The sequence below is a fragment of the Melanerpes formicivorus genome, unplaced genomic scaffold (assembly GCF_026170545.1).
Source record: "Melanerpes formicivorus ecotype bairdi unplaced genomic scaffold, bMelFor1.0.p_v2 SCAF_21, whole genome shotgun sequence".
Classification (NCBI taxonomy): Eukaryota; Metazoa; Chordata; class Aves; order Piciformes; family Picidae; genus Melanerpes; species Melanerpes formicivorus.
The window spans coordinates 6,583,744-6,606,396 of record NW_027142373.1 but is presented as its reverse complement, the minus strand read 5'-3'; the positions used below and the strand labels follow the sequence as shown (position 1 = coordinate 6,606,396).

The following is a 22,653-nucleotide window of genomic DNA, read 5'->3' as shown; positions in this document are numbered from 1 at the left end:
TGGGCACCCTGAGAACAGCACCCACAGGGAACTGATGCTTTGCAGAGGCAACAAACAACATCCCAACCCTTACTATCCCTGTGAATCTAGCATTTCTGCATCCATCCACACCAGAACAGCCACCTCTAGAAATGAGAAGTTTTCTCCTGGAAAACTCTGCTGAATCCTCTTCAATTAGCAAGTCCAGGAATTTGACTGAGATCATGCAAGGTGGCTGCAGCAGAGGTAACCCCAGAGTCTTCACACTCCTGGCTCTCAGCTCCACAGCAAATTTCCAGGCTGCACCACTGGAGAGGAGTGACCTACTTTGCAACTTCAGTAACAGGACAGCTTTGGAAGAGCAAAGGGTATTGAACTCCCAAGTAAAGCAGGGTCACGTTTTTCAAGCAAGAATAACAGTGTATTTATTTGTCCTTACTGAAAGAAAAAATGAGGTCTGCATTATGTTAGAATTATTTATTGGTTACAAATTCAGAGGTTAGCAAAAGTCAACCTGTCCAGCTGAGAATAAAGTGCTTATAAAGACTGCCTGGGCAGGGGCCAGTGTATTGCCCTAATGCTTGAGAAAAGTGTAGCTTTTAGGTCCAGCTTGCCACATAATGGCTGTAATGGAGCCTATATTTAGGTACACACAGGCTGGTCCAGATCAAACAGTTGCCCTGCGTTTCCAAATCCCAGCAAAAATTGTGCTGGGTACTGTGTGGCTACCCCAAGAAAAAAAATAATTGGAATTTAAAAAACTCTAAAGTGTTAACAAGGTAAAGCTGTAAAAGACTCCAATTCCCTTTGCCAGTTGTAATGGAGACATTAAACAGCGAGACTGGAGCGTGTTCGAGTAGGAACCGAGCTGCCAAGAGCGCCGATAAGTGGAAAATGATGATTTGGATCTTGCGTGTGGGTGTAAACACAGCAGTCTGAACAAATTTTATCTGTCGCATTCATTTGCTGTTGGCATGCTACCCGTTTGCTAGAGCTACAGGGGGGGAAAGCCCAGCTCTGCCAGCCTTCCAAATGAGGATGGTCTTTTCCGTGTCCACGTTTGGATTTACACTTCTATTTAAAGCCAGCTGCTGCTCCGGCCAGGCACGTATTTGCTCACTTGCCATTTTGGTGCAGAAGGTAACGCTGCTAGACACGAGAAAATGACCTGGTCTGGTCCCTCCCTGCACCAACGGAAGCCCTCACTGAAAGCAGGTAAGTGGAAACATGCAGACAAGCCTCCAAAGTCAACGACTGTGAGATCCTCTGAGCGTTCTCAACGAATCTTGGGGAGGCAGGGAGCAGCCGGCGGTGTATGCTGCTCTGTGGGGGGCCCTGAGGCCACGAGGCGACGCAGCCCCCGCTGCCTTCCCTGGCACTAAATCATTCCCTTCCAGAAAGAGGGGCAATTCATCACTTCTGCAGCTGTACCAGAAGCAGCGTGCCTTCTGCCGAGGATCTGTTTGGCCCAAAGGATCTCGTGTTGCTCAGGTACAGTAACTTCCAAGTGAAATATAACTCCCTCCCCCCACCTAGGTAACAAAAGGGTCACAACCGAAGCAGACGCTGGACGCCGTACTTCAGTGAGCTGCAAAGTGTTGTGATTAAAATAAAATAGGAAACCAGATGGTACCTATCCCTTGCAGATCCTCCTGACCCTCTGCCCTCACAGAAACTCATTGTGCACCACAACTGCCAGAGGCAGGGGCAGCGGGTACTTACGACTGGCAGGCAAAAGACATGCCAAAGATGGGGATGCAGCGAAAAATGCCCTCCCAGCGGGTGTAGCTCACTCGCTGCAGCCACTGCCCACTGAAGAGGCCATGCTTGAAGGACGAAAGCACAATCTGCAGCCAAGAGAAAGCAAAAGGGTTAAGATTCGACCCTAAACAGCTTCGTGGCTTCCAGCAATGCAGGTGCTGGGATAAAAGGCAGCGTGTGGCAGCTCCGCAAGGAAAGCTCTGCTGCCCACCACCACCTGACCGCCATTAGTCAAACTTCCCAGCTCCCCACCCTACCCACACACTTGATTAAAGCTCCCAGCGACCTCCAAGAGCCCCTTGCCACTGAGGACCCCGAGGTGTACTTTAAAAGATCTATGACATTCCCCCCTTGTTTGACACCATCAGACATGCCATCCTGCACCAGGGTGAAACTATTTCCATTTAACTGGGAGAATTAGCCTTCCTAGCAATTTCTTTTGCTTTCTTTTAAACACCTTTTTAAACCCAAACAGGAAGCAACATTTGCCTCGGGAGAATCCTGTTCAAAGAGAGAAAAATGTTCCTATAACAGGCTCCCACCTGCTCACTGCTGCTCCAGAGCCACTCAACACCACCAGTTCACCATAGACAAGAATAAGCTTCAGGAAGACCAGGAGGGAGTGAGGCACCCCGAGGAGGCCAGGGAGCTCTTTTGCCATTGACAGTGAAACTGGCAGGCATTGGGTTGCAGAGGAAACAGAAGGTAAATATGTCTGAATGCCTGTTTATAATATCGCCTGAATGAGGGTTTTCTAATCCCCAGAGATTATGTTTTAGCTCCGCCAACTCTCATGAAATGTTGTGGTTTTCTTAAAGGCACAGCTCCTGGAACAGGGCAGTTCTGTAAACCACTCATGTGCAGCTTCCAGCCTCCTTCAGAGGCATGACCCAGCACAACCTACTAAAAAAAGTTAAGTGGAAAGAATTTCCACACCTCCCTCCTTCTTCCTCTCATCTCAGCTCTTTCAGCCCTGAAATCTGGGTGAGACAGGGCTGAGGCTCTACCAGCAAACCACATGAGCATCTGTGAGGTGAAACTTGCAGTCATTAAAAGGCAAGTGCAAGTCTCCACCTCTCAGGAAATGGTGCTACACAACGGGGCTTAGCCAAGCCAAACAGCTTTAGGTAATGCTCAGCTTAGCCTCCTGAATATAAATGGTCCAGAATCCATTCACCTCAGGGAAGAAAAACTTTTCTAGAAATATCTGAGAACACCATGTCCTGGACTTCAGACGTTACGGAGCCTTTAGTGCTGAAGAAATACAAGCGCTGGTGTCTAACAAACAAAACTACTTGCAGCCTGAAAGGCATTAACCAGCAGCTGCAGAATAGCAGGCAAAGTACACACTGGAGTTCTGAACCAGAGCTGCTTCCCCTGCAGATTAGAGGCATTGAGGTTTGCAAGGCAAAACACCAACACATGCTGAAAGCCCTTCGGCTTCCAGGCACTATTCACCACATCTTCCATCCTTTGATTCAAAGTTCAGAGCTCTAAATTATAAGACACCATCAAGGAGAATAAACCACAACCTGATTAGTGGTTTATTACTGTTTGTGCCACCTCAGTCCCCAGCTCTGTAATAGCTTCCCAGACCCCTGGCCAGTTCCTACAGCCTGAGCCTACCCATCTTGAGCATGGACACCCAGATCACTCATTATGCCCAGCACTAATTATCAGGAAGAGCATTTTAAACTTGAGGCTTGCACCTGGAAACTGTCCCAGTAAGAACATTTGCATTAAAGCCATAGGAAAACGGCATTCCCAGCATGGACACTCACCACAAACATGAACACCGTGTAGAAGATGAGAGCCATGGCACTGAAGGACTGTATGGAGGCCATCATGTTCCTCTGGAGGCTTAGTGGAAGCACAATGCACAGGGAGACAGCAAAGAGCAGGACTATCCGGAAACTGCCTGACACCTGGAAAAGGGATCCGAGTACAGAACTGCAGCACGGAGGACACTCAGAAGATCCCAGCAAGCCAGCAACCCCCCCACATGCTTACTTCTTCTAGAGTGAGAACAATGCATAGCCAGGATCAATCTCAAGCCTGCATTTCTGCTTCTGTTGGTATTTAAAAGATCTGATTCTGAAAACTTGACATTTCTTTGGCTGGGTCTGTGATTAGCTTCTACAGTCACTGGGTGCCACTGTTGCTCTACACACTGTGTGACAGGTCCAGCCTGAAGTGGAATTATTTTGGGGGGTGGTGGGGAGGTGTAAGGTGGGGAAATGTATTTAAATTCTAATCCAACACAAGCTATTTTGGTAGTTTCATGCAATTACATAAAAACTAAACTTACTTGGGAGACAAGAGATTGAAGTCTTGAAAATTCCAATCCGGAAAACTAATCAAACCTTCACACTGGTATTTATTATAGCAGAACACTCTGAAATGCTTGGAAATATTTAATACCTAATTTGGCTGCAGCCACAACACATCTTTTTAACTTCACAGTCCCTTAATCAGAGCTTAGCAACATCAGGCAGAGCAGATAACAGCCCCGCCAAAAATCCTACCACATGTCCATCCTGCTTCCCCACACAGCCCTTGTGCTGGCTCTCCAGAACAACAGCAAGAGCCTCCTGTCCACCAGGAGCACATCTCAACACCACACACCCCAAACCCACATTGAGCTCCTCACACAGCTTATTTTATCTTCAAGAGGAGGCAGGCTCACTGTAACTGCAGCCACCAAAACAGCAAGGGGCAGAACAAAACTCTCTTGAACCAGAAGGCTGCAAGGGGCTGAGAGCTCCAGACAGAGGAACCGTCTGTCACTACCCGTTGGGGCAGGAATTAAGACAGGAAGCATCAGGAATCTGCTCCAGAATTAATAGAGACCAAGTTAAAAAGAATTCCTTTGTTGGAAGTGCCTTATTGAAGGTTTTACACAGCTGATTGTTCACCATATGTCTGAGCTTCTAGGACTTCAGAGAGCCAAATGCTCTGTGTGCAAGGCGTGCCGTTAAAGCTCACCATGGGATGACCCCATGATGCCTCGTGGGCTGCTGAGCATGCTGCTAAGGCAGGATGCTCTTTGCTGTGCCTTAGGCACACTTGGAGCTATTGTCTGCATTGTAGATGTGATCCAGTGAGGATTCATTTACCTGAAATCCGAGCAGCCGAGCAAAGAAGTTGGACCCCAAATCACCAATAACCACATAGAAAGCAATGCAAGTTCCCAGCATCAGCCCAATCATGCTGCAAAAACAACAGAATGCACCCAGGTTAGGAGGCTGGAGCAGGAACCCTGGAACACAGCTCTTGCTCCTGGGCAGGGGTGTGTCAGCAGCTACATTCCCAGTGGATCCGTGCACTGCAGAGCCCTCGAGAGAGGATGAGGCTTCCCTAACTCTGAGGCTGCCTTAGAGATGGTGACAGAGCCCTCACTGATGACATGGGAGCAGTGACAACACCACTGTCTGCCCAGCGTGAAGCAAGACACATGCTACAGACACTGCAGCTGCTGGTGAGGGATTAAGACAAATGCTCAACACCGACATAGTCTCAAGGGCTATACACTCTGCATGCAACAGCTGAAGGGTGGTTAGGATCCTGCTGTACCCCTCTTTATCAAGGAGCATCCAGAAGAGCTAACCAGAAACATCTGAAAGGTACATTTAAAGTGACTCAAAACCTTGTGCAGTCACTCACTTGTGTTCAGAGGTAGAGCAGCCTCAGCCTGCCTGGCTTCTGGCGTGCCAGGCCTGCACACCCACCTGCTAACACAACCTTCTGGCAAGTCATAGTGGCAACAAGCCCCAAACTTTGCTGAAAATACACCTGGCAAGTAGATTTTCTGTCTACAGGGATATGGGGAGCTGTGAGCTCACTCTTACAGCCACAGGAGCAGGCTGTGCTCCACCGCTGGTGCTGGAGGCAAGGGCCAGGCTTCCATCCTCAAATTTGCAAAGGGCAGGCCACCAGCTCTGCATTCAACCCCAGCCAAATAAAATCCAGAGAATCTCCATCCACACCTAACAGCTTGGCTGGAGGGGGAGCTCTGGTAACAGCCCATGAACGGGTTTAACAGCTCTTGGGAGGCACAGGAAAAAACTAACCCTGGAGATGGCCACAACTCCTTTATTTCTTGCAAAAAAATCATTTAAAATCATCAGCAAGAGGTTCTCTCAGCCTCATGGCCCTCAGCAAGGGCCTACCATGAAAGGCTCAATACCAAATCATCCCTCAAACTTCTTTCCACAAAAAATGGACCCCATGTTAATGAAAAGATTGTCCTGTGAACTGCTGCTCCTCCCATTCGTGACTGCATGGACGACTTTCCCTCCCAGCTGCAGCTACACAACATCCCCGTGGCAATTACAGCAATTGCTTGCATGGACAAGTAACATCTGAGAAATATTCTGTGTATTTTTAGTGCTGTGCAGCAGATTGCAGCTGGGAAGAGGGAAACTGGCCTGGGCTCAAGATTGCCTCCACCAAAGAATCTCTTCTGGACAAAGCTGCAGTGATGTCCCCTCGCCCACCACAACTGCTTGAACACGACCTGCGGAGGAGCTTCCTCCTTCATCTGAGGAAGCACAGTCTGAAATGGAGACAGGATTTCCCCTATGAGGCATCTCTCAGTGCCTGGTGTCTCACAGAGGAAGGAGCAAGGCAGGACCAAAGCAGCTAAAGGGTGGATCTGAGGTGATGAGAGCTCTCCCTCCCACCGACTCACAGCAATCTTGGCAGGGATTTCACCCCTGGAGAAGGGCCACAAGCGATATGCCCGTGATTTCACAGCACACGCAGCAGAGCAGGAGAGGAGTTCAGTGCCTGACTTCTGTGCTCCTGCTGTCTGGAAAACACTCCTGTCTCAGGAACAAGGAGTGTGGGGGGTTAGAATATGCTGAAGGCAGCACCTGTGAGCTACACTCAGGGAATCTCACTTGGGCTCTTGTTCCAATTCTAGGTGGCAAGGAAGACTTCTGGGAGCAGAGAAGGTGGGAGGGTAAGGAACAAGAGCATGCAGCAAGGCCATAGAGCCAGATCTTTCATTACAGAAAAAGCAAACCACTCAAGCTTTACACAAGTAGCAGATTACCTTGTTTCCACCAACATTTTTCCTGCTTTTCCATAGGCATGAAACGCTGACAGAAGAAGAAAACAAACACACACACAAAACAACAAAAAAAAAAGTTCCAGTTAGTCAAAGAAAGGTCCAGAACATGGCACAGGCAGCAGTTTGAAATTAAATAACAGTGACAAAGGGCAGTGCAGCAGGACCCCACCGGTGCTGTGTTTTGGGGCCGTTTCATTCGCCTGCCCTCCCACTTTTTTTCCAGACATGCCCTCCCCAAACTGGGGGGAAAAAAAAAACACAACCAACCACATAAAACAGAAACAAAGATGAGGGGAAAGATAGAAAGCAGGTTCTTTTCCTTTGGTTTTTGATATTTGATTATTTTTTTTTTTTTACCCCTTTCTTTCTATTTATATATATATCTCTCTCAAAAAAAAAAGAGAAAGAGTGGTGTGAAGTAGCAATCACACATGGCAACCATTAAAAGAAAAGTCAGCGCGGCAGAGGAAAAATATGCCTGTGTAAGAGAGAGGCTGTGTGGCAAAAAAAAAAAAAAAGGCAGTTAACTGCAGTGCAAAATTTCAATCAAACTCACAATTTTTATTTTTATCTTCCCACTAGAACCGAGCCGCCTGACGTTGCTGGATGGGAGAGCTGAGATGGTGCCCAGAACGTTCAATCCCATACCCAGAATACCCAGTACTCACAGCCCACACCAAAGGGCTGCTGCCAAGAGGTTTGTTGTCTCCCTTTGCTCCCCCCCTCAACCTCGCCCTCCCCCCCCCAAATCCCCTCCCATACTCGGGTTGTAGCAGAAAATGATCAGTAGTCCTTAAACCACTGGGGTTTTCTTTTTTTTCCTTGAAAAGAAAATGCCAAGAAAACTCCGCTTGTATTTTTAGCTCTTACTGGGCAGAATGGGAATTGAGACCTCCAGTTCCAAGCACAGACCACATAGCCCAATTCCCTCTCTTTAACTGCAGAGGAACAACATAAAAAAAAACCCACCACCCTGGACTCCCTTTGTCTTCTCTCAAGGTACAGCACACTGCCAGAAAACAGAACTTTACTTGCTTCTGGAAGCATCTTCCGCTATGTTAAATATTAACTTACAAACTCTGATTTCTTTGGGCTCTGCTTGAGCTAAAAATTAAGGAAACATTATGTTCTCCCACAGAATAAGAAAAAAAAAAAGCATGGCAGGAGAGCCACAGCAGCAAAATAAACCATAGCTGCTATATGTGTGGTAGCACCAAGAATAGCCAATGGCTCGGTGACAGAGCGGGTGGACCAGCAAGCGGCCACACAGCTTCGGCCTCCAGCTCTCACCTCATTTGGGAGCTGACCACCACAAGGAGAAAAGCAATCCCTGGGGGTCAGTCTGTTGTCCCAACTAACAAACCACTGGATAAGAGCAAATGACCTCGAGTTATACCAAAGGAGGTTTAGGTTGGACATAAGGAACAATTTCTTCCCCAAAAGGGTTGTCAAGCCCTGGAAGAGGCTGGCCAGGGCAGTGGTGGAGTCCCCATCCCCAGAGGGATTGAAAAGCTGTGCAGATGTGGTGCTGAGGGATGTGGTTTAGTGGTGGCCTGGCAGCGCTGGGTTAATGGTTGGACTAAATGATCTTAAAGGTCTTTTCCAACCAAAATGACACTGCAATTCTATGTAAAGAGTGACAGCCCTTGGGAGGACCAGTCACACAGTCAAAAGGTCAGGGCTATGAGAGAAGAACACATCCCTCCTGAAGAATGGGCCACCGGTGAGCCAAGTCCAGAAGGACTGCTGCTGTGAGCTCCTTTTTCACATCACACAGAGGAAGGTGCCTCCAGATAGTCCCTACAGCTGCTGGAGATGCTGAGAAACCATCAGTCTCCTTGGCTGTTTGGAAGGGATGAGAACAAGTCTTCAAACATTATGCCAGATGTCCCCATCTGAAGACACTGGAAAAATTAGATCCTTTATCTTCCCAAGAAGGAAGGAGACAATGACTGTAAAATAAACTGTACAGGCAAACACCTTTGGAAGGGGATCTCTTGGTGCCTCACAAGCTGGGCAGGGCTGAATCTGCTCAGTCATTAGAGAAGCCACTTTGTGTGGGTCCTAGAACCTGTGCTCTGGCACTTTTCTCTATAGGGAGCAGTGCCAAGGGCTGCAGCACGCTGCCGATGGGATCAGTACCCAGCACAGGTCATCTGCAAAGACCCAGACCGCTTTCAGGGGCTCTGAGGGGAGACATTAACTCATCTCTTGGATAACATCTGCCCAAAGCCGCATCTTGCTTCTCATCCTCACTCAGCACAGGAGAACAGAGGTGAAGGGCAAAATATTTTTAACATCCAAGCCCTTCAGGGCTAGAGCACTGCCAGGTGAAGATGTCTGGGCTCAATATCATCCTGTTACCACCCTGCCTCTTTTGCATCTGTAACCATTGCTCCCAGTGTTCCTCCGGAAGGGACTGGCTGACTGAAGTTAATTTGCAAAACTTTCTTATATCTTTCAGCACTGCCAAAGCCTCCCACAGAATCAGCCACCAGGGCTGCCAGGATCTCTCGCAGATGTACCAGGGCACAAGCCCGCAGTGACAAAGGCTGTCTGTGTGGAGCTGCTCAACCTCGAGCCATTAGGATGCGTTGTAGGAGTGCTGCTTTTCCTCTCCGGGCTGTCCCTCCCGGTGGCACCTCTCCCAGGGCAGAGGCATTTCTTTCAGCACCAGCATGTGCGTGCCAGGAAGTTCAGAGGCATTACTGGTCCTCTGTGTATTCGAGCCCCTTGGCTTCAGAGAGTGTCAAGGATCCCTCCTTCCCGGGAGACGCTCCAAGGTGGAGGGGACTCTCTGTACTCCGAGGAAGCAGCACACAAAGACGTTTTGTGAGGGGGCAGGGAGAGGCAACCTAGGCAGCTGAGCTGAGAGCCCCAGGGACAAGTCAGACACTACCTGAGGGCTCACCCCTCTCTCCAGCATCTCTGAGACCAAAGAACTTCTGGATTGTTTTGATTTCTAGCAGATACAACTTGGCAGAAGCCAAGATGTGCAGCCCGGTAGCAGCACCTCAGGCATGCAGAAGATGGAGGAGACCCATCTATCAACAACATGGTCAGCAAGTGAGCCGAGGGGTTCTTAAGCTCTTTTACCAAGGACAATGCCAGCCAATGTTCTCCTCCCTCAGAGAAATAAGGAGAAATGAGTAAAAGAAAACTTTTCCAATTGTCCCCATGTCAACTGAGATGTCTAGATCCTGACCACCTCCTCCTGCCCCCTAAGTGGGTCAGAATCAGCAGAGGTCACAAGGAGAGGCCAACCCAGGCGCCGGTGTAGAGACAACAAGCTCTGAGGAAGGGGGCTGGCCACACTCTGCCACAAACCCACACAGGAATCTTGCAGATGTTTTTATTCTCTTGGCCACTTGAAGCCTTGTGCGCTGTTTCCTCTCTGCCCTGCCACAGAGGCACAGGCAGCTCAGATCCAAGCAGCCCAAGCTTCATGCCAGGCTCTCTGCTGGCAGAACCCAATGTCCTCGGCAGCACACTGGGTGGGGAAGCTCGCGGCTTTCCTGCCCAGACCGATAATTTACACCAGACACCCACTAGGCCAGCTCCCGAAAACTTGGGTTTTGATCAGTCAGTGCGGCATCCCCTCCCCTGCCCTGCAGAGTCAAAACAATTCTGTGCTTATTAACTTCACTGTCAAGAGCAAAATTAAACCCTCACAATCCCCCGAGGACACGGGGGAGAGACTGACAGAGGGAAGACAGAGGGAAAACAGCACAAATTGAAAACTACACCAAGAAACCATGAGCTGTTCCAACAATACCAGTATGAAAGTTGTAAATTAGGAGGTCAAGAGTAAAATTGCAGTGAAAAGCAAAAAAAGAACCACACTACCAACAAAAACCCAAGGCCTAGAGCTGAAACTTCTCACCAAGGCCAGGGTAGGTCCTGCGCTTGCTGAGATTGGCTGATTTCACCAGGAACATGCAGGATTGATGAGTCATCCAAGAACAGAAAATCAGCAGCAGAGCTCCCAGGATGATGCCACACTGAAACAGGAGAAGAGAGGGGAAAAGACCAGTGTGAGGTGGACAGTCAGTCACCCCACACAGCCCTGCTGCCAGCCCTGATCACCTTTTGGCTCCCTCACACACCTCCAGCTGTGCTTTCACCTCTCAAGTTGCCTCAACTTCAGAGCAGCTTGGAGGAACATGACGCACAAGCTCATTTTTACTCTCTCTGCAGCCCAAGGACAACACAGAGCAGCTGCCCATTTCCCACAACTTTCAGGTGCACCAATTTGAGCACTAAAGAGTGAACTGGGAGCCATTTAAGGAGAACTTCTTCCACAACTCCCCTCAGTCCCCCTCCAGGGCTCTCTGCAGCTCTCACTCCTAACCCCAAGGTGCAAACAATCTCTGTGGCAAGTTTATTAGATAAGAACTATTTGATAGTATGAACTCATCACCCATATTGTCCTCACTAGCTCAAACATTTACAGCAGGAGATATCAAGTGCTGGACACTTTTTAAGCAGGTGACTTTAAACAGGCACAAGTGATGCCAGATTTTAATTTTCCCTTTTCCCTGCTGCATTTAATGTCAATGTGGCCATGGGGATGGCAGCAGCTTCTGGAGAGGGGCAAGCAGAAGCACAGCTCGGGCTCAGCAGATGGTTTGCAAACATCTCCAAGCCAACCCACATTTATCACATGAGTAAATTCTTTCCTCCCCCCCCCGGTCTTTTACTCACAACGATGGCAGAAAGGATACCCATGCCTGGGGGGTTGGAACTAGATGATTCTTGAGGTCCCTTCCAACCCTGACAATTCTATGATTCAATTCTAAATGGTTACCTGGACATCTCACAACAGAGTTTGCTACAAGAGACTTCTCATCTCAGGCTTTAGTGCTTCCTTTGCTGACCAATCACCACCAAACACTTAAACGCCTTCCAAATTCGGACCAGGGGCCTCTGATTGCCCTTTCCAGCCATCCAGACCCCGTACCAAGGAGTTCCCAGGGACTGCAAGCCACAGGAGTCCTGCCCATCGCTCCCAGCTCCAGCCTTCCGCCCGCACAGGGCAAACCACAACACTTCCCCCGACCCAATTACCCATTCTCACCGGTCCCAGCCCCACAGGGACACCGGCAGGGCCCCATTACCCGCTTGCTCGCCTTGGTGACACCCGCGGGTACTCGGCCCCTCCAGCCTCCACTGGATACAGCTACTAGGGGCCAGCACCGCCGCTCCGGGGAAAGAACCCCGTCCCGGGGAGGCCGGCCCAGGGCTTCGGCAGGACGCTCACCTGTCTGAAGCAGAAGGGCACGGTGAGCACGCTCACCCCCACGATGCTGTTCACCACGTTCATGATCAGGCCCCAGTTGGAGCCCGCTGCTGCCGCCGCCGCCGCCATAGCCCGCAGCGAGGCGCAGGACAGGACCGAGGCTCAGGACGGGATCGGGGCGCGGGTGTCCTGGGGAGCGGGACCCGCCTCGCAGCCGCCACTGCCGCCCGCACCCCCTCTTAAGTCCTCAGCCGCCCGTCCCGGCCATAGCAGGACCGGACCCGCCCCCGCCGCCAGCCCCGGCACCGGCCACAGCGGCACTTCCGTGTTCCGCTGCTCCGCTGGCGCTTCCGGGAGAGCGAGGGGCAGGGCAGCCACCGGAGCGGCGCAGCGCGGCGCCGGCCGCATACGCTCCTGCCGCCTTGGAGGACCGTTCCCGCTGCTCCGGGGAGAGCTGGGGGGGGGGGGTATGAAACCGTGCTGGGGCACCCCCGAGAGACGGGCACACAGCGGGGCAGGCGGGGCGCACACGTGTACCGATGCACAGACACATACATTTGTGCTCATGCATGTGGCGTGTGAACCTGCGTGTACGCGCGCACACAGGTGTGCACATGCGTGCAGGTACAAACGTATGCATGCATGTAAATGCACAGGAGCTGCAGCTCCATTGCACTGTCTTGCTTAAAGCTTTCCACCCAAAGGTCCCAGGTTCTCCATCACGGTTTGGCTGCACCAAACCTCTCCAGGCTTTAGCAGCACAGCAATGATGGCACCTGAGCAAGGGCATTCTGGACCATGAGCTGCCCATGGCGGGCCGTAAGCTATTTGATCCCACACCGGGAGCCCATCGCCCCGAGGGCCCTGGTGTTCAGAGCCCTGGTTGTACATCTGGACATTCATCCAGCTGTGCACAGGCAACGTATACGGCAGGGCTGGTCCCCGCCCTGGCTGGAGTGGTTCCTAACTCCAGCATGGCTATGGATGTGCCTGCCTCCAACAGCATGCTTTTGGTGGGGAGTCCAAGCACCCCAAGGTTCCTCTCTTCAGGGGCCTCATGGTGTGCAGATAACCACCTGCACCCTGAGCCCCATACTATCAGCCACAGGTGCCAACCTCCACTGGACATCCATATGGCCGCAGAAACCATTCACCCAGCAGCCAGGGGCTTCCCTCCTGCTGCAGGCATTTCCCCCCATCCCTGCCTGCCTGCTCCCCATCCCTGCCTGCCTGCTCCCCATCCCTGGAGCAGAAGAAGAGAAAGGAGAAAAAAAAAAAAAAAAGGTAGAAGAAAACAACAAAGAAAAAGAAAGTAAAAGGAAATATGCAGAGGGCTCAGGACGGCCAGGCACTCTGGCAGGTTGGAGCAGCACACGCCAGCGGCACGCTGCCATTGGAACCAAACACGCAGCGCTTGTATAATTTGCAGCAATCGCAATGGGTAACCACAGGAATTTGCTCTACAAAAGGTTTGCAAGGAGGTGAACATGCTGCCTAATTCCCTCCAGGTGCCGCAGCAGGCTCAGGGCCTGACAGGAGTTGCACCGCTTGCGTTTCTCTGCTTCCTGTGCCGAGGCTGTGCCCATGTCTCTGTACTGTCTCCAAGGTGGGACAAGAGGTCCCCTCAGGGCTGTTGCTGCCCCAGTATGGGGAAACCCCAGTCATGACCTCCAACACCAGGTCACAGGATGTGGTGACCAGATATGGGATGTGGCACTTGGACACAGGATGCAGTACCTGAACGTGGGACGGGGCACATGGACATGTGAAATGGTACCCCCACATGGAATGCAGTACTCTGGCACAGGACGTGGTACCTGGACATGGGATGCAGCACCAGGGCACAGGACAGAAAGGCCGCGGGGGAGGGGAACCCCTGTGAGCTGTGGGGATTCCACATGCTTCTAGGAATGTGCAGTAAGGCCCATGTACATCCCCTGAAAGCTTCCACAGCCCCCACCCAGAGCCATCCCTGACACCCACAGCCCCGAGCATAGAGCAGCACACACACATTTACCCCCCACACATGTGCAGATGCACCTGTGCAGACACTCACATATGTGTGCACAAACCAACGTGTGCATGCTACAGGACTGGCAGCACTCCACAACCCTCCCCTGGTACCCACTTATGGCCACGGCTGCCAGTGTGGGGCTGGGGCTAAACTTCTCCTACCCATGGGTGCCTGAGCACCCACTGAGGAGGGCAGAGCCACTGTTGAGCACCCATGACAGACACTCGCCACGCTGGGAATGGAGAGCACCTTGCCCCTGTGCCAAGGAGACATCTGCAGCCAGTTAGGGGGAAATCACATTTATCCAATTAGGGATACATAGCCCCGACTTCACACAGGCAGAGAAAAAGGCTCAGGTAGCTTCTCCATGTATGAGAGGCCACAAACAGCCAAGAGCCACAGCAAATGCCAAGAGCTGGCCAGCTATGACCCCTTGCACTGAAGGACAGGGATGTCAGGGGAGCAGCCCCCACTCTGCTGCCCCTGCATCCCCTGTCACCAGTATGGGTGAGCAAGTGCCAGCTGGGGGACACAAAATGATGGAGAGCGTAGTGTCTCCACCTCTTCTGCCCCAGTGCTCCCCAGAGTGTGAGGCATGGGCATGGGGTCACCAGCACAAGCAGACTCACTGTTGTGGGTCACTAGGACCAGCTGGGGACAGCTCAGGGGCTGCTGGGACAATGTGTTTCCAATTGCCACGTCCCCAGGGCCACTGCAATCCAACCCACCTGTGTTCAGTCATCTGCAACCCATCAGCTCCTGGCTACTGCAGAAATGATCCCATGGAGCCCCACTCTGCCAGCCAGCCACTGCTTGCTGTGGCACCACAGACAGGGACAGAACTGCCCCTTCCCAGGGCAAAGCTGGGGCTCACTTTGGGTCTTCATCCTGGCCAGGTGCCAGTCCCCAGGAATGCTGTTGACATGTGTATCCCCTCTACAATTATGCCATTCCTCTGTTTGGCACCTCTGGTGGCCCATGGCCCTGGCTGCCAGTGTCCCCCTGCAGTGCCATGGGGCAGCCACGCTCACTGGATTGGCACTACCTGCACCATGCACGTTGATGGGGAGATGTGACTGGGACACCAAAGCTGCACCCCCTGTTGGGGATTGCTTAGGGTGCTAAGGAGCCCTGCCCACATACACTATGGTGCTCAGCTGTCACCAGCATCCTCATGCACCTCGTCAGAGAGGATCAACAGCCTTCACCTTGGCCAACCCACCTCCTTCTCCCCCAGATCAGCTGGGGCTCAATGCACCACTGCCCAGCAAATGGGCTGTGAAAGGATGAAATAATTAGACAAATAAAGACTGAAGTGAAAACATAGATGGCTGTGGCATGGGCACCCACAGCTGCCAACAGAGCCTGCTGCAAAAGGCAATTCCCAGCAGCCCCAAGGGCTCCCCATGACCCAGCAAATATATTTGTTGCAATAGTCACCCAATAATTGCAGCAGCAGACACGTGCTTGGGGCTGCTTCCTCCTCCAGGTTAATTTATTTATTCCCCCTGGGAACACCAGCCCCTCCCTGCCATCATCCCTTCTTCCTGCACCACAGCTCCCAGGTGTCCTCCATTCCAAAGGACTGTGGTTCTCTCCAGCTCCTCATTTGCTTTCAAGTAGATCAGCCATTACCAACGGTCCAGGGTCAAACCATGCTTTCAGCATGGGCCAGTCTCTGTCCATCTGCTTGTCTGTGACCCGGCTATGGCCAGACCTACCCCAGCAGCACAGGACCATTTTCCCAGACATCATCACAAAGAGATGTCGTCCAGGAAGGGGACTAGGACAGCACAACTGCCCCAGGGACCCGCTTAACCAGCATGGCATGGGGCATAGCAGCTCCAGCTAGTTCTTGGGAGCTGGCAAGGAATAAAGTAAGACCCATTCCTTTCGTCAGCACAAGAGAAAGGAGCAGAGCCGCCGGGCAGCATCCTCCCAGGATCTGTCGGGAAGCCCTGATGGCCCAGATTCCGCCCGCCCCGGATTTGGAGCACAGAGAATAAAGAACCCTGGAGAGCTGCCTGAGCCACAGTTACTGTAATTAGAAAAGGTGGCTTAGGGCTCGTCGTGAATCCCGAGCTGCTTTGTGAAAATGCAAGATTCCTCCGGGGAGGTCCATCAGGGTAGGGGCTGCTGCTGTGTCTGATGCTGCTCCATGGGGATACACAGACTTCACGTGTGCACACCTGTACTAGCATGTGCAGGCATGTACTAAGCAGAGCCAGATTTGTAACTTCAGTGGGTGATGCTGTCCCAGGAAAAGATCTGAGCTCATCTGCATTCAAGATGCAGGTCTAGGAGCATCCACTCTTGCCCCACCATCCACCCTCTTTCATGGGTACTTTTCTCCAAGAATTTGCTTTAGTAGCACCTCCAAGTTGGGAGGAGAGAGGGTGTATGTGCCCTGGAGCACCCATGGCACAGCATGGGCTGCTCTTCCTCAGGACTATGAGCCCCCTAGGGTCAGCCCCTGCCTTCCTTGCCAGGCAGCAACGCTGGGATGAGGGTGGTACAGCAGGGCTGAGGGGCCCCAGAGCAAGGTGCTGGACACTGGAGGAAAAAGCAGCCCCTTCCCAGTTTGCTGAGACAATTCCACCCACACCACAGCCCTAAGGTGGGTGCACCCAAGGGTCTGCAAGCACACCCCACCCAGAGCACCCAGTGCTCCCCGTCCCTGCAGAGGGCCAGCACCCACTGCCAAGCAGCTGAGAGCCCCTCTGCTTCCAGCCCCGATGACAGATGCCTGGCAGAGCCCACGAACAAGCCACCAAGTATTTAAAAACATAAATTAAAACAAATTGCGTTTTTATATTGCAAATAAGGGCAGTTTTATCGGTTTTATTGCATAACAACCATTAATGAAGTGCAGTTTCAGGCACCTTAATTGCTGGGAGACTAAAGTTCAATCCGTATCGGCGGCGCAGGCTGGAAGCGGCTGTGTGTCATGCGGGCACCTGGCAGATTGGAAACGTAAATAAATTTATGGGACTATTAGGAAAATGGAGGAGAGGGACTCGATTTACCCAGGCGATTTATATGGGAGAGAAACAGCGTGGGTTAAACAGCACAAATGGTCCCGGAGATGGGCAAGAGGTTGCCGGGGCTTCCCTCAGCGTTACCCCACTGCCCTGGCCGTGGGGTCCTGCACTCGGCGATTACCGCAGGGGGGATTTCAGGGTGGGTGTCCCCAGGTTGCAGAGAAAACAGGTGATGCCTGGGCCGGCTTATCCCTGTGGACACGATAGGGTCGACCTGAGGCGATACAGCTGGGAGGGGGGGGAACCTGAAGCAGCCGAACCCCAGCACAAACACACGCCTGGGAGCTCACGGAAGGTACAGATGCACCCGTACGTTCCTGCAACGCACGCAGAGGGATGCCTGGAGATATGAGGCAGTAGGGATCCCCGCCAGTGGACGCTGCGCGGGGATCAACGCGCGAACACGCAGGACACCACCACATCCACACACTCACAAGTTCCCTACCCGCACGTACCAATCCTTACCGGTCCTCCCGCACTGGCCCGCCAGCCCGAGTGGGCTGAGCCCCGCCTCCCTCCGGAGTGCGCGCCGCGGGAGGGGCGGAGCCACGCGCCCTCTCCCAAGCGCGCATGAATGAGTGTGTGCCCCCATCGCCCCTTATAAGGGCATCGGGAGCGGCCCGAGAGGAGGGGCCCGCGTGGGCTCAGTCTCGCCCCTTAGAGTGCCGCCCCCTCTTCGCCCTTCCACCAATCAGAGAGGGGCATTGGGCCCCCCGCGGGCGCCGGCCTTTGTTTGTGGAGGACGCTGGGGCCAATGGGGGCGCGGAAGGGGGGAAGGGCGGGCCAATGGGAGCACGGGAGAGGGGAGGGGCGGGGTCTGACCCGGCCACGTGCGCGGTGAGTCGCGCCCGCCGGGCCTGGGGGCACCGAATAGCCCCGGGACAGGTCCTGCCGTTCTCTTCACGTCCCCGCTCTCTCAGGAAGACCGAACCCCTCACTTGCCCCAAGCCACTCTCCGCGGTGCTGCCACACTACCGGACTGCTGCGGCAGGGACCGGCCCGGTTCTGCCGACGGCCATAGCTGAGGCACGGTGCAGTGGGCACCCCCCGCACTCGGTCACATCCCTGGGAGGGTCCCCAGCAGCCCCAAGGCCATGCACTGTCAGTGCTCGAGCCCGTGTGCTGGCACTGGCTCAACATCTTCTTTTTCCTGCAGACCCCATGGTGGCTGGGGTGACCGTGGTGAAGAATGGCCCCAGCACTATGCTGTGTCCCCAGGAGGGTGCCATGTCCGCGGGAGGGTGCTGTGTCTCCAGCAGCCCCAAGCAAAACAGCCTGGCCATGCGGTATCAATGCCAGACCCTGTATGCTGGCTCTGGCCTAGCACCTTCCTATCTCTGCAGATCCCAGGGAACCACAGTGAAGACAAGCCACACCACCCAGCTGGGTCCCTTCAGGCTCTGTCCCAATGTATTGTGGGTCAGAGCTAGCCTTGAGTAGAGATGGCATCAGGGCTACATTGTGCTCAGATTCCTCTGGTCCAGGTTGCCCATTGTGGGTGGGTCCGGGGATCTGTTGTGTCACTGACAGTGGTCTGGGCAGCAAAACCCAACTGCCTGCAGCTGCCCTGTACAGCTGGAGATGCACTGTGAAGGGCCCCTCAGGGACAGGACATACAATTATGTGCTGATCTTTGTGGTGGGACCTAGCTGTACCAAGCACCCACTGCATGCAGGGGAGCAGGGAGCTGCTGCAGTTGGTGCAAGGGGCCTGGCAAGGGTCACCTGGAAATCCCAGCCCATGCCTGGGCTGTATCCGGGAACTTGAGAAATTTCCTGCTACCCAACCCAGCCCCAGGCCATCCATGTGCCAGTGCTGTAGGGCCATCCACTGCTGGGCCACACTTGTGGCAAAGCCTGTGAGTTGAGTCACTCCCAGGCTGTTGGCAGTCCGCATGGCAAGGTGGAGGTCATGGCAATTTTTGCCATTGCAGGCAGCTCCCAGATCCCATGTTTGATGTTTCTAACTCCATCCAGCACTCCAGTACACTGTCACAGTAGGGACTCAGCCTCATGCTGGCCATAACACTTCTGTTCCCACCCAAGAGCCATGGCAGTGGTTGATGATGGCCAGATCAAAGGGTGTTTTTCCTTTGCCATGGGATTTGCCAGCCTCCACTTGTGCTTCTCATCCCCCTCCCCACATCCCTTCACCAGGAGCCCATAGTTCTGGGGGCTGCCTGCTTCAATACATCCTGAGGAGGAACAATCTGTCCATCTGTCTGCCTATGCCTGCCTATGATGCTGCCTAAACCACAAGCAGCAGCACTGCAGCAACTGCAGGCCAAGGGATAGCCCTGGTGTCACCATGGAAGACAGGGGCACCAGTGAGCTCCGGGCCATCACTGCCGTGCTCTCTGGCAGGCGGTGAAGCTCCGGTGCGTCTCCCCTGGCTTGGGGAGAGAACAAAGGAGGGCATCTGCGGCAGAGGGAGTGTCGCTGCTGGATGCGCTGCAGCGCGGCTAATCCGCCCTGCGTCCTCCACGGGGCCCCGGCACACCCCGCTGCCACCATGGCTCCAGCACAGCCTTCCCATGTGGCCTCACGCACTGGCAGGACTGTATGCCATGGAAAGAAGCTGCTCACCCAGAGGTGCGATGAACTGTATGGAGCCCAAAGCCTCAGCACCGTGGGCCCAGCCTGCTGCCCTCCTGGCTTACACCAGTGTGGTGGTGGTATTCACCCTGGCTAACCATGCCATAAAGGAAAACGTCTTTACATTAACGACTTTTGTCACCAAAGTCATTAACATAATAGGACTTCCACATCAAAATTGAATATTAATGCTACACCCGGCTGCGGAGTGAGACGGATAATTGCTCTAATACATTTTCCAGTAGGATTTTCACATCACAGCAGCAATTGCATTAGCAAAAATGATTATTTTTCAAGGCCCCAGCAATGGCCAGTGGGAAGGAGCCCAGTCCGTGGAGCCCAGGTACAGGGGCTTCACAGACTGGGCTCCCTCCCACCGCCCTTTGTCTTTGGTCTCGGTCCCCATACGTGGACAAAGGCAGCTACAGGGCGTGAAGGGAGGGGGCTGTCATTAAAGTGGCTTTAATTGCACTCGACTGGGCTCGCTTCATTGATCAAGCTCAGCTGGGGAGCCCATGGGGGATGTGTACCCACAGGGTGTAAGGGGGGGAGGTGTCTGCCTGTTTACTAAAGGGTTTGTCCACAGGGGTCTATCCATATGGGGGTCTGCCCACGAGGGATCTTTGCCCGCTATGCCCAGGGATACAGGCTTGGGGCTTGCCTAGCTCCCAGCTCTGCAAGGCTCAGCCCCTTTCTGACCAGCACCGCGGGATTTCTCAGTCCCTTCCCACTTCCCCCCTCTTTGGAACTGACTAGGGGAAGGAAGAGCCTCCCAGCTGCATATTTTGTTTTGGTTTGGCTGTTTTGTTTTTTTTTTTTTTTTGCTTTCAGTAAGAAACTGCTTCTGAGCTGCCTAACCACTGCTGGCCAAACAATGTGCCATCCACTACCCACTGTTACCCCCAACTCCGGGATGCACCTGGCACTTCTGTTCAGCAACAATTCTGCATTCTGGGCTAATATGGAATGTTGTTTATCAGGCTGGAGCCCTCTCCCAGATGGAGAGGGATCCAAGTAGGATATTTTAGCATTTCCCAGAACACAGGGTTAACCACGGGCTGTGGCTTATTGCTGCTGTGCACATCCATGGGAGGATGCTCCCACCGCGGTCAGGATGCAGCCAGCCCTGCTCCCAGTGGCAGGATTCCCCAGGAGAGGGGGAGTCCCAGATCTGGCTGTTGAGGCTCAGCCTGTGTTCTGCTCCAGGAAATGCCGCAGGGAAAATAATTGGGGGAGAAAAAAAAGAGAGCTTTTCTGAGAGGTAGTAGATGGGAGGGGGTATGCTGGAGCAGCAGGACCTCAAGAGGGTCACAGTGTATTCCCTGCTCCTCACCTGGGAGGAGGAGAAATCCCCACTGCAGTGATGGGCCAGCAGTACCATGGTGCTCAGTCCAGGCACTGCTGTCAGAACCACACCAGTGCCCACTGGCATTGTGGCCTTCACACTGCGGCTGTGGAGGAGGCTGGGCATGCGCTGCCTCCAAGCTCACAATGTGATCCTGCGTCCTGCTGGGCACGCGTCCGTGTGTCCCTCCAAGTGCGTGTCCGTGTGTCCTGGCACATCACACCCCACGGCAGCTGCCCATCCCCAGATACTAGCGCATGTGCCAGGGCTGTGCCCTGCGGTGCCACCGGCTGTCCCAACCAGCTGTCCTTGTGTCCTGGCCCCAAGAAGCGTGCTGTGTCCATGCATCCTGGAGTGTGCAGGTCTGTCCATGCCATGCTAGGGAGCAGTGCCGCAGGGTTCCCGCGGGCTGTCCTGTGTCCCTCCCCCCCGGCAGCTTGCCCTCCTAACTTGATTGTCGTCCTGGCATAATGAATAGCTGCATCGTAATCTAATAGCTCTTACAAGTTATTTGGATTTATTTGTGCTTTTCAATCAATTACATCCTTTTATTAAAAAACAACAACAAAAGCCCCCACCAAACCAATAGCCCGCAGTGGCTGGGCCCCACCGCTCCTGGTACTGGCCCTGGCCCCATCGTTTCTCCTCTCCTTCCACCGCCCTGTGCCCGGTGCATGGCCCTGGGTACTGCACAGACCCCAGCAGTGCATGGCCCCCAACTCCTCTCACCCTGTGCAGCCTCCATGCATCACACAGCCTCTTAGTATTGCACAGCCCCCCGACACTGCACGACCCCCCAACAATGCATACTACACACACACACTGCACAGTCTCCCAACACAGCATCCCATCACCTTGCGGTGCATGGCCCCCAACGTTGCACAAACACCCCTCCACATTGCACAGCCCTCTAACATCGGCCTCCACCTCACTGCAAGATCCCCCCAGCCTTGCACCCCGTCTTACTTCGCACTGCACGACCTTCCAACATTGCACATCCCCCCATATTGCACTTCACCCCAACACTGCACCGCATGACTACTCAGCATTGTATCCCCTCATTTTGCACCGCTTGACTCCCTAACATTACACACACGACCCCCCCCACTGCACAGCCTAACTCTGTACCACTCCACACTACCCCGCTCCTCAACATCGTACCCTCCAACACTGCGCACTGCACGACCCCCCAGCATTGTAAAGACCCCATGACGGCACAGCCCCCCAGTATTATTATACCCTCCTCACCTGGCACCACATGCCCCCCCAGTATTGCATATTTCCCCCTCCCTACATTACACAGCCCTCTGACTTTGCTGCCTCCAACACCGCATGGCCCCCCAACATTAAACACACACACACACAAAATGCACAGTCCTCACCTTGCACCGCCTGAGTCCTCACCATAGCAAACGTCCACCTCGCATTGCCTCTCTCCATTTCACACAGCCCCGCACTTCAGGCCCCGCTGCACTGTACATATCCCCCCAGCCCCTAATCCACCCCCCACCCAGACCCCCCCTTCCCAACCTGCCAGCAGAGCTGGTGCCTGACTCCGGCCCGTTCCCTTCTCGCCACCGCCTTTGATCTCCGCAGCTCCGCTCCC

General features: G+C 53.4%; 1 protein-coding gene and 1 long non-coding RNA gene across 4 annotated transcripts in view; one reads left to right on the top strand and one right to left on the bottom strand.

The window, feature by feature from the left end:
• The window catches only part of SLC38A10 (solute carrier family 38 member 10), a 39,939-nt gene extending 27,566 nt beyond the window's left edge, over window positions 1–12,373 (bottom strand). For all 3 annotated transcript variants that reach the window (XM_068151226.1, XM_068151229.1, XM_068151228.1), the window contains exons 1-6: window positions 12,075–12,373; window positions 10,698–10,815; window positions 6,797–6,842; window positions 4,857–4,950; window positions 3,522–3,665; window positions 1,702–1,826 (exon numbers count right to left, since the gene is read on the bottom strand). In XM_068151226.1, coding sequence (XP_068007327.1) covers window positions 1,702–1,826; window positions 3,522–3,665; window positions 4,857–4,950; window positions 6,797–6,842; window positions 10,698–10,815; window positions 12,075–12,182 — 635 coding nt within the window. In that variant the 5' untranslated portion in view covers window positions 12,183–12,373. The remainder of the gene's footprint in view (window positions 1–1,701; window positions 1,827–3,521; window positions 3,666–4,856; window positions 4,951–6,796; window positions 6,843–10,697; window positions 10,816–12,074) is intronic.
• Window positions 1,100–7,829, top strand: LOC137447584 (uncharacterized). The gene is made up of 5 exons (XR_010988889.1): window positions 1,100–1,194; window positions 1,377–1,470; window positions 2,216–2,445; window positions 7,397–7,511; window positions 7,678–7,829. It is a non-coding gene; the product is annotated as an uncharacterized lncRNA (long non-coding RNA).
• Window positions 12,374–22,653: the final 10,280 nt, after the last annotated feature.